Below are 11,816 nucleotides of genomic sequence, written 5' to 3' on the forward strand. Positions count from 1 at the left end.
AAAATGTATAATGGCCTAATAAGAAAAAAGATGTAATATTTGCAGAAAATAGATAAAAGAATGACAATAACCACAAAACATATTTTTCAACCGATAAAAAGGAAAGTGAATTTATATAAATGAAACGACATGTTGATACGAAGTTAAAGTATTCAAACATTATAAATAAATAGTTTAAACCATGAACAACCTTAGTATTAACTGGAAAAACTGTAAAATAAAATCTAAGAAGTGGAGGTTGTGTAAACAGTGAACCTATATGGTGGCAAACATAAACCAAGACATAACAATATTTCAATCGTCAACAACTATTTATTTTTCCAAATCCTCTATAATCCTAGTATCAAGCGTGTATTTAAGTATTCCATACATGTTAAATTCAGTGACATCAACTTGAAATGTCATCTTTTGATCCTCCAAAAATTTAAGCTCAAAAGAAAACAATTTTGGATTATCCCTAGCCTAGAAGCAAAGTTATATAATATTTTTATAAGTGTTATAAAGTCAATAAATGAACGAAATTAAGTAATTAATAATATAACCTAAATATCGTATACCTGTCTCACTTTATTTAAGATAGAGCTTGCACTTTATGGGGTGTTGCATAGACGAGGTTCAAACAGCTTATGTGATTGAAAGAAATATCTTGGATGGTCCGCTTCTTGTCAACAAAATTTGTTCTTGGTCCAAAAAAAAATGAAAAGAAAGTCCTGCTACTTAAAGTAGATTTCAATAAAGCCTTTGACTGCGTTAACCTGGGATTTTTAGACAACAATCTATCACAGATGGGATTTGGTGAAAAATGGCGGATGTGGATTAACAGATGCCAGACCTCTTCAAAAGCTTCGGTCTTGATCAACGGAACTCCAACTAATGAGTTTACCAATTCAAAGGGTGTTCGACAGGGAGATCCCTTATCCCCGTTCCTATTCATTATGGCAATGGAAGGATTAAGTGTGGCAATGAAAGAAGCATGTGCAAAAGGTGTTTTTCATGGTCTACAACTACCGAATGGGGTCCTGTTATTTCGCATCTCCTCTATGTTGATGACGCATTATTTATTGGGGAATGGTTGGAGCACAATATAAAGAACCTTGCTAGGATATTAAGGTGTTTTCATGCATCCTCGGGGCTCAAAGTAAATTTCAACAAATCTCGGGTTTTTGGTGTCGGGGTCGCGAAGGAAGAAGTGGCTCGATTGGCCAGCCCGCTTGGTTGCGAACCTTCTACTCTCCCCTTCAACTACTTAGGAGTTCCCGTCGGAGCAAACATGCGTCTTAAAAAATATTGGCAACCAATGATCGATAGGTTTCAAAATAAACTCTCACAATGGAAATCAAAATCTCTTTCATTTGGTGGCAGACTTTCTTTAATCAAGTCGGTTCTAGGTAATTTGCCAACCTATTTCATGTCTCTATTTGTGGCACCTAAGGGAGTTATCGAAAAGCTGGAAAGAATCAGACGTAGATTCCTATGGGGAGGTTCGATGGATCACGCGAAGATACATTGGGTATCATGGGATAAGATAATTGCAAGCAAAGAATCAGGTGGGCTTGGCGTAGGATCATTATACGCGTTCAACACAGCCTTGATAGTCAAATGGTGGTGGAGGTTCAGAAAGGATCCAGGATCTATTTGGGCCAAAGCAATTACAAGTACGCACAAACTACAGGGTAAGCCGGATCACGTTTTTTCTCTAAAAACTCTAGCAGGAGTTTGGAACAACATAGCTTGCTCGAAAAAAGAATTGAATAAATTGGGGATATCGGTTGATATGGTGCTGAAAAAAAAAACCCACTTTGGACGGTCACACATGGACATGCCCATTAACTCAAGATGGTGACTACAAGGTAAATGCTATGAGGAACAGACTGGACAAATCTGACTCGGTGGACATTGGGACGTTTGAATGGCCAAAAGAAGTACCTATCAAAGTCACAACATTCGTATGGAGAGCTAAGCAGGGACGTATACCAGTATCGGTGGCCATCTCCAATTGGGGCATAACAGTAAACTCAACAATTTGTTCTCAATGCGGCGAAAAGGAGGAGACAGCGGATCATGTACCGGTCGAATGCACATTTGCTAAATCTGTCATGAAATGGATCTTAAAATGGTGTCAGGTACCCTTTGCAACCTTACGTCAGTACATGATGTTATAAACTATGCTTCAGGGTAATTGCCCGAAAAAAAAGCGGAGACTGTTGGGGATCTGCTACGGATACTTATGGAGCATTTGGAAGGCGAGAAACGATAGATTATTCAACAACAAAAGGACGCAGCCAACAAAAGTGGCGGATATTATCATGTCTACCATGTATACGTGGGTCAAATACAGGGGGGAAAACAGAGGCGATTAGTTGGGCAGAATGGTGTACTAACCCTTTTATAGGGTTGTAGCTATCTTTTCTTCCGTTTTGTTTCTTTACTTGCTGTATATCCTAGCTCCTTGTTGGATTGTTTACCATGTTTTCTTTAATATATATGCCTCTTATTTGCCGGTTCAAAAAAAAATCTAGAAGCATCTCTATCGAACAAAGTTAGTGTGATTGTTCCGGTAGCATCCTAGACACGAATAGGAATATTAAACCTATAAAAATACAAACGCAATTAAACATAATTAAATAAATGTTTAATAAAACTTTAAATGAAAATTTATATTTTGTTAAAAGTAAATAACCTTGGAAGACTAGATATTTTAATGTTTTTACACTTAACACTAAAACATTCATAAATTACACCATCATCAATTCTTTTTTTATGGTTAAACACAACCCTTTAATTGACTTTCCTACTACATTTGCTACACACAATATAGAACCAAGTACTATCTTGTTGAATCCCGTAAATGGTTCGAACAATGATGAATTTACCAACCTGCATGTAAAATATCATAACATCATTAAAATAATAATAATGTCCATTAGTAATCGTAATGAAATTAGTTGGAAGTATTTAAGGTATCATACCTCATGTGGTTCGAATAAATCGACGACATTCTTAATCTCGTGCTTAATTAAAAATCATCATATTCAATTTGATATTTTTGTTTCTCTCTTTCTTGAGAGGACATGATTTCAGTAGGTAATAGATTGGCCATGACAGCTGACCAGGAAGAAGTCGGATCTAAGCCAAAATGAATAAAAATGAGAAAGTCTTTATACAACATTGAATCACCTTCTTATTGATTATTCTACAATAAGCATATTATATAATTCTACTTTATAGGATAAGTTTTTTTTATTAGATTACTGTTTACCAATAAATTAAACCTGAGGTATGCAAATTATATAAGTTATTACAATAAAGTTTTTTGATTACGTGATATAGCATTCAACTTCATAAGAAAAGCTAAATGTATTCTTTTCCATAAAAAATTAAGGAAAGAATAGAAAATAAGGCTACCAAGCATAAGAGCCCAAACATAATTGTGTTTAACCGAACAGTTTTCAATCTTGAAAATGGTAAACTATAAATACGTTTTATAAAGTGCAACCAAGAAACAAAAACATCTTCAAAATATATATATATATATATATATATATATATATATATATATATATATATATATATATATATATATATATATATATATATATATATATAATTTATAAATAAAATTATAAAGCAATAAATATATAATTTCATTTTCAGATTACAAAGGTATATACACAAAGACATATAACATCGTAATTTCAATTTTAATAGCATCAAAGTTTCAGTTTCAGTCTACTGTTTTCGAAAATAGGATCCTACTAACATATAATTTATCTATAAAGTATAATTTGTCTATAAAGTATAATTTGTGTATAAAGTATCATTCAATAGATTATATAACCTTACATTTGCAACAATAACATAAAAAACACCTAAATACTACAAAGTATATGAAACAGACCATACCACTAAGCGAAAAGTGAAAAAAAGGATAATTGTGTTATTTTGTAAAAGTTGACAGAAATGCCACTACTATGTTGGCAGGAAACATTTATGAATACAAAGGCATACACACACTTTCCACAGATGAAGAAAAATGAAATTAACTAAACCACAAAGATGATAAACATTTGTAAATCAAAACATCACATGGGCTGTATGGAAATCAGTATAAAGTAAAGTAAGATAGTAAAATATGACCATTTTACCCCTTAACAAAAATAACCATTCGGCCCCTACGAAAATATGACCCTTCTGCCCCTATATTGTTAGCATGTAATTATTTTTAAAAGACCATTCTGAGTTTGCAACAAAAATTAAGAAAAGTTTGAAAATTTGGGTTAACTGTCATAAATTTAAAGTAGAATGCTAAAGTCGGTTAAAATGAAAAACAAAAACTTATTAAAGGGGAATTGAAATCTAACATACCATTTATTTTCAGGATTGGTCATTCAAAGTACAATTGCTTAATAGAAAATAACATAAAGAAATTCGTTTTATTTTTTTGTTCTGAAAAGTACACAACTATTTTCTGCATATCATACAAAATTTATTGTCCATTTTGTGTTTTTCTGGAAAACGGTTTGAAACACAACACAATAGAAACCAACAGAACACACATCCAATAACATACATTAAGCATGTTTTTGTTTTGGATTGAGAAAAAGAATATGACTAGACTACATATAAAAAAGTTGTTGTGAATGAACAATCTTGGTATAAAGAAACTAACTTGATGTTCTGTTTCCTGTTGTATAGGATGCAGAGATGAAGGAACTTATTTTGGAGCTCTTTAAGAAATAGGACGAATTGAGAGGATGCAGGAGGAAGTCGGATGATGCAGGAGGAGTTTGTTTTCTAATATGTGTACGTTGAATATGAGAAATTAAATATTCTCTTACATTTTATTCCTACTCATCCTCCTACCATATAAGTGTTGACATGTGTCACATTTAATAACATATTTAATGAAACTAATGCTAATTTAATCCCCTTGTCACCATTTAATATGGTGGGAAGATGAGCAGGAATAAAATGTAGAAGGATATTTAACTTCTCGTTGAATATATGCATACAATATAAATAGGAAAATATATCATCAACCGTATTTATAGGAATTTGATAGAATTATTTGAAATTGAACTCGAAACACAGCTGGGATGTGATAGGATACCTTCAATAATATTAAATCGTTAAAAATGCTACTATATTTGTATGAAGATTTAAATTTTAAATGATAATTTTCATATGATTATTTTGTTTTTAGTTATATATGGTGACAAAATTATAAGTTAATATATTACCTTATTTAACGGATTGACAGTAATCCGATTACCATAAGTTTCATAAATAGGAAAATATATCATCAACCGTATTTATAGGAATTTGATAGAATTATTTGAAATTGAACTCGAAACACAGCTGGGATGTGATAGGATACCTTCAATAATATTAAATCGTTAAAAATGCTATTATATTTGTAGGAAGATTTAAATTTTAAATGATAATTTTCATATGATTATTTTGTTTTTAGTTATATATGGTGACAAAATTATAAGTTAATATATTACCTTATTTAACGGATTGACAGTAATCCGATTACCATAAGTTTCATAAACCGTATTTATAAGGATTTGATAAAGAAAATTGAATTTAAAATTGAAATATTGCTGACATGTGATAGGATACCTTAAATCATTACTTTAAATCGTTAAAAATCATATTATATATGTAGGAATATTTAATTTTTGAAAGATAATTTCCATATTGCAATTTTGTTTTCAGTTATAGATGGTGATAGAATATAACTTAAATTATCCACTATTATTTAACGGATTGACATTAATCCGATTACCTTAATTATTAACTGGGCACTAAAAAATAGCAATGTAATTTACATTATATCATTATTATACCATCTATTTTAAAGTACATTGCCTAAAAAGAAAAAGTTCTAAATAGAAACATAAATAGTAAACATAAAAGTAATGTAACATGGTAAAAAATGACCATTTTACCCCTTAACAAAAATAACCATTCCGCCCTACAAAAAAATGACCCTCCTTCATAGCAATTAAATACATCAATATGTGAATAGGGTAAGTTATGCAAATCACATTAAAATAGGATATCTGTTACACATATCAGCCGACCTGTGAATGAAACTGTGATATCAAGAAGGGGCAAAAACGGAATTTTAATTTGAATGGAATCTAATTGATTGTACGATGGACTGTTAACATATAATTATTTTTAAAAGAATATTCTGACTTTGGAACAAAAATTAAAAAAAGATTGATAATTTGGGTTAACTGTCATAAATTTAAAGTACAACACTAAAGTTGGTAACAATCGGAAGAAAAAAAAAAAAAAACTTATTAAAAGAGAATTGAAAAGTAACATGCCCTTAATTTGTCAAATAATGAAATTACATAAAGTTTTGTTACAATTTTACATTAATTTTCACGAATGGTCATTCAAAATACAATTGTTTAATAGCAAAAAAATAAGAAATAACACAAAAACAATTATTAATAATTAAAAGTAAAATTGCTATTATGTATCAAAAATAAATAGTGTAGTGTAAGTAAGTTAAAATAAATGGTACGTTGCTATTTTTGAGAATTTGAACAAAGAATGTTATAAATGAAATGAATAGAAAAATAGCATAAAGGGTCAGCATTTTATGGCAGGAAACAATGATTATCTAGGAAAAACAAAACTTTATTGCTATATAATAAACAATGACAGATCAACATGAAAATAAAGCCCTAGTGTTAAAACAAAAAAAATGTAAAGTAAAAACTAAAAAACTGAGACTGTTTAAACAATGATCCTAGTCAGTAGCAAACATAAACCAAGACATAATAATATTTCAATAATCAACACCATTAAAACTATATTGCTAAACACAAACCAAATTCACGAACATTGTTTTTTGAAAGAGGACAAACCGAATTCACTTTTCAATCTTGGGTATTAAGAGACTTGTTTTATCATCCAGCTTGAAAATCACTCAAGTGCATTGGTCGAGGAATTGACATTATCATAGTCATCAACATGAATGAAATCTCCAAAGTTTCATTTTTTGACAATTGGGGGAGAATTAAACTTCAACGGACTGGTCCATTCCAAATTGTCAGGGTCAAATTGTTACTTGTTTAAGAGATAGCATCCTTAAAGTGGATCAAATAAATAGTTTTAGTCATAAAAAAAGTACAACAATCTTTTATAAAGTATAATGTAAATAAAATATAACCTTTAATGATTTCGTATCCTGAGAAGCAATATTCATATCATAAAGTATATAAAACAAGTAACAATTTGACAGAATAACCTGTCACAGGTATAAAAAAATTTATATAAGTAATTCCAACAACCTTCATATTAATAAAGTATATAAAACTGTCAAAGCATAAAAATTAAGAGCATAAACAGGTAATTATATAATTACCTCAACAACTATTTTTTTTTCAAATCCTCGATAATTATATTATCAAGCATATATATTTAAGTATTCCATACACATTGTACTTTTTGGTGAAGTTAAATTCAGTGACACAACTTTGAATGCCATCTTAAGGTCTAAGGAAACGATTCTGCATTATCCCAAGCTTGGAAACAAAGATATATATAATATTGTTATAACTATCATAAAGCAAATAAATAAATGATGGTTTCCGTTGACATACCTCATGTAGTTCGTGTAAATCGACAACATTTTTAAACTCGTGGTTAATCAAAAAATCATTATATTTAGAATATAATTGTTAGGTTTGAACAGACAAAAAAGAAGGATTTTGAAGTCCTCATTGACCAACTAAGCTATTTTTTTAAGGAGATTAATTATAATATATATATATATATATATATATATATATATATATATATATATATATATATAGTCAAGATCAAAAAAGAAGGAAAATTTTGGTAGGAAGGTAAAAAGTTTTTTTTTCTACATATTTTTTTAGCGAACAAACAAAATGAATCATTAGATGATTCATTTGTAAGATGATTCACAAGAAAAAATTCCCCAAAAAACATCTTCATGATTCATTTTTAAGTAAATTAAGAAAAAAAAAGTCACTTTCATGACAATTTTAATGAATAACAACAAAATCATTGTATAAATGAATCATCGAGATGTGTTTTTGAGAATTTGTTTTTTGTGAATCATGGTAGTTTTGATTTATCTAGTGATTCATTTATTTTGTTCGTTAAAAAAATATGTAGAAAAAGAACTTCTTACCTTCCTACCAAAAAAAATTTCGTACCGGATATATATATATATATATATATATATATATATATATATATATATATATATATATATATATATATATATATATATATAGTCAAGATCAAAAAAGAAGGAAAATTTTGGTAGGAAGGTAAAAAGTTTTTTTTTCTACATATTTTTTTAGCGAACAAACAAAATGAATCATTAGATGATTCATTTGTAAGATGATTCACAAGAAAAAATTCCCCAAAAAACATCTTCATGATTCATTTTTAAGTAAATTAAGAAAAAAAAAAGTCACTTTCATGACAATTTTAATGAATAACAACAAAATCATTGTATAAATGAATCATCGAGATGTGTTTTTGAGAATTTGTTTTTTGTGAATCATGGTAGTTTTGATTTATCTAGTGATTCATTTATTTTGTTCGTTAAAAAAATATGTAGAAAAAGAACTTCTTACCTTCCTACCAAAAAAAATTTCTTACCGGATATATATATATATATATATATATATATATATATATATATATATATATATATAAATTATTAAAATATTTAGTAACCTTTCTGTAATGGTAACAATCTCCGGAAAATCAGCATTGATCAACATGCGAGTATGATCATAATGATTGTTCACAGAAGGTACTCTTAAAAAAACAAATTAAGAGACTGATTAATATAAAAAGTTCCAATAAGGTTGGTTTGTATAAAAACACACCGTTATAGACATTAATTTTAGCAAATTGCATCAAAACAATCACATTACCAATATCTTTATGATTTTTAACATAAGAAATCATTTGGTATCCATAATCTCCCTACAACGTTACGATAACATGTATACTTCTGCAAAAAAAACGTAGTTAAATGATTTTATAACACAAAAATAACACCTACACAATTACATGTAATGAATATAATATAAGATAAGTTACAGTTACTCTAACTTCTGAATCGGTAAGGGTAGCCTATGTTTCAATTTATTCTGTAAGGGTAGCCTATGTTTCAATTTATTCTCATCACGGGAATCCAGTGACCCAAGCAAAACAACTTCACCAATAACATTTACAACCATATACTAGAATATGTCAAAGTGATGTAAACTTGTTGATAATATAATATAAAATCAAAATAGAACGTATATTATTAGTTTGAATAAGAAAAAAAAAATACCAATTGAGTTATCGGATGTAGTTGTTGCTGAGATTGTTTTAATTTTCGAAACTTTTATAGGTAGGGTTGGTATCCAATTTTGTGTGTTCTTGTTTTACAAGTAGGTTTCTATTAAATTATATACGATCTACTAACATATTATTTTCTTCTTTTATGTTTTTTATTTGCAGCGACAATGACTACCCAAAACATCACGTTCATACACGAGTTGGATAATACGAAAGATGATTACACGCTAAAAGTTTGTATTATCCGATTATGGAAATCAATCTCAAATGCAAACCCAAATATAGCAAAATCAATTGAGATGAGATGGTAAAATCCATTATTATAGTATTGTTTTACATTGTATTTTAATTTTAATTTTTTTATTAAAATAGTAGTTTTTTAACTAAATATAATATTCTATGTGAATAGGGTACCAAAATCCGAGCTAGCATATATCCAAAGGATTTTGAAAGATTTCAATCGAAATTAAAGGAAGATTCTACTGTTTTTATCAAATCACCCACGATTTCCACTAACAGAAACGCTTTTAAAATTAGCGATGTAAAAGACAAATTAAACTTGCATGAAAGAACATCTATTAAGAAGTGTTTACACTTTCATAAAACATTATACGAATTTTCTTGTGTCTCATATGAAACAATCATCTCCGCAACAACTACATCTAATAACTCAATTGATAATTCCTTATTCCAACTAATAATATAACATTCTATTTTGATTTTATATTATATTACCTATAAGTTTACATCATTTTTCTAAGTTTACATCATTTTGACATATTCTATTATATGTTTGTATATGTTAATTGGTGAAGTTGTTTTGCTTGGGTCACTGGATTCCTGTGATGAGAATAAATTGAAACATAGGCTACCCTTACAGATCCGGAAGTTACATGTAATTGTGTAGGTGTTATTTTTGTATTATAAAATTATTTAACCAATTTTTTTTGCAAAGGTGTACAGGTTGTCGTAATGTTGTGGAGAGATTATGGATACCAAATGATTTTTTATGTAAAAAATCATAAAGATATTGGTCGTATGATTGTTCTGATGCAAATTGCTAACATTAATGTCTATAACGGTATGTTTTTATACAAACCAACCTTATTGAAACATTTTATAATAATCAGTCTCTTAATTTGTTTTTAGGAGTACCTTCTCTTAACAATCATTATGATCACACTCGCATGTTCAGCAATGCTCATCTTCCGGAGATTGTTACCTTTACAGAAAGGTTACTGAATATTTTAATAACTTATTGGTTTTTATATATATATATATATATATATTTTTATTTTTATAATTATCTCTGTAATAAAAAACAGTTTTGTTGGTCAATGAGGACTTCAAAATCCTTCTTCTTTGTCGGTTCAAACCTAACAATCATATTCTGAATATGATGATTTTTTGATTAAGCACAAGCTTAAAAATGTTGTCGATTTACACGAACCACATGACGTGAAGTTCATACTAATGTCATTTCTATTAATCATGGACAAATAGTATTACTGAAATGAAGTTCATACTAATGTCATTTCTATTAATCATGGACAAATAGTATTATTTTAATGATCGTATGGTATTTTCCAGGTCGGTAAATTCATCAATTTTGGGGTCATTTATGGGATTCGACAAGATATTGATTGGTACTATATTGTGTGTACCAAATGTGAAATGAAAGTTAGTGAAAAGAATGTGGTAACGGTCAAAAAAGTAGTGATGCAAGTGTAATTTATGAATGCTTTAATGCTTTAATTTATGAATACCATTTGCTCGATAGAGATGCTTACAAATTGGTAAAAAAATGTGAAAGTTTTCTCCTAAATAAAATTAGAGAGGTATACAATATTTTGGTTATCTTATTAATTACTTACCATCATTTATTTATTTGCTTTATAATTGTTATAACAATATTATATAAATTTGTTTCCAGGTCGGGGATAATGCAAAATTGTTTCCTTATGACCTTAAATGTTTAGAGGATCAAAAGATGGCATTCAAAGTTGATGTCACTTAATTTCACCAAAAACTACAATGTGTATGGAATACTTAAATATACGCTTGATAATAATATTATCAAGGATTTGAAAAAAAAAATCGTTGAGGTGATTATATAATTACCTGTTTATACTCTTAGTTTTTATGCTTTGACAATTTTATATACTTTATTAATATGAAAGCTGTTGAAACTACTTATATAAATATTTTTATACGTGCCACAGGGTAATTCTATCTCTTTTAATGTTTATGATATGTATATTACATCTCAGGATACGAAGTCATTAAAGATTATATTTTAATTACATTATAATTTAAAAAAGATTGTTGTACTTTTTTATGACTAAACCTATTTACTTGATTCACTTAAGGATGCTATCTCTTAAACCAGTAAAAATTTGACCCTATCCATGCCTTAACAATTTGGAAGCAACGAGTCCGTTGAAGTTTAAGTC

At 28.7% G+C, this 11,816-nt stretch overlaps 1 protein-coding gene across 1 annotated transcript; it reads left to right on the forward strand.

Annotated features, from left to right (window-relative positions):
- The first annotated feature begins 1,859 nt into the window (after window positions 1-1,859).
- LOC145131432 (uncharacterized) lies at window positions 1,860-2,360 on the forward strand. Its single transcript, XM_079066113.1, has 2 exons — window positions 1,860-2,123; window positions 2,175-2,360. The coding sequence occupies exons 1-2, from the start codon at window positions 1,860-1,862 to the stop codon at window positions 2,358-2,360; spliced, it is 450 nt and encodes a 149-aa protein (XP_078922239.1).
- Window positions 2,361-11,816: the final 9,456 nt, after the last annotated feature.

The sequence above is a fragment of the Lactuca virosa genome, chromosome 8, assembly GCF_052849685.1.
Source record: "Lactuca virosa cultivar CGN04683 chromosome 8, Lactuca_virosa_CGN04683_v6, whole genome shotgun sequence".
Taxonomy (NCBI): Eukaryota; Viridiplantae; Streptophyta; class Magnoliopsida; order Asterales; family Asteraceae; genus Lactuca; species Lactuca virosa.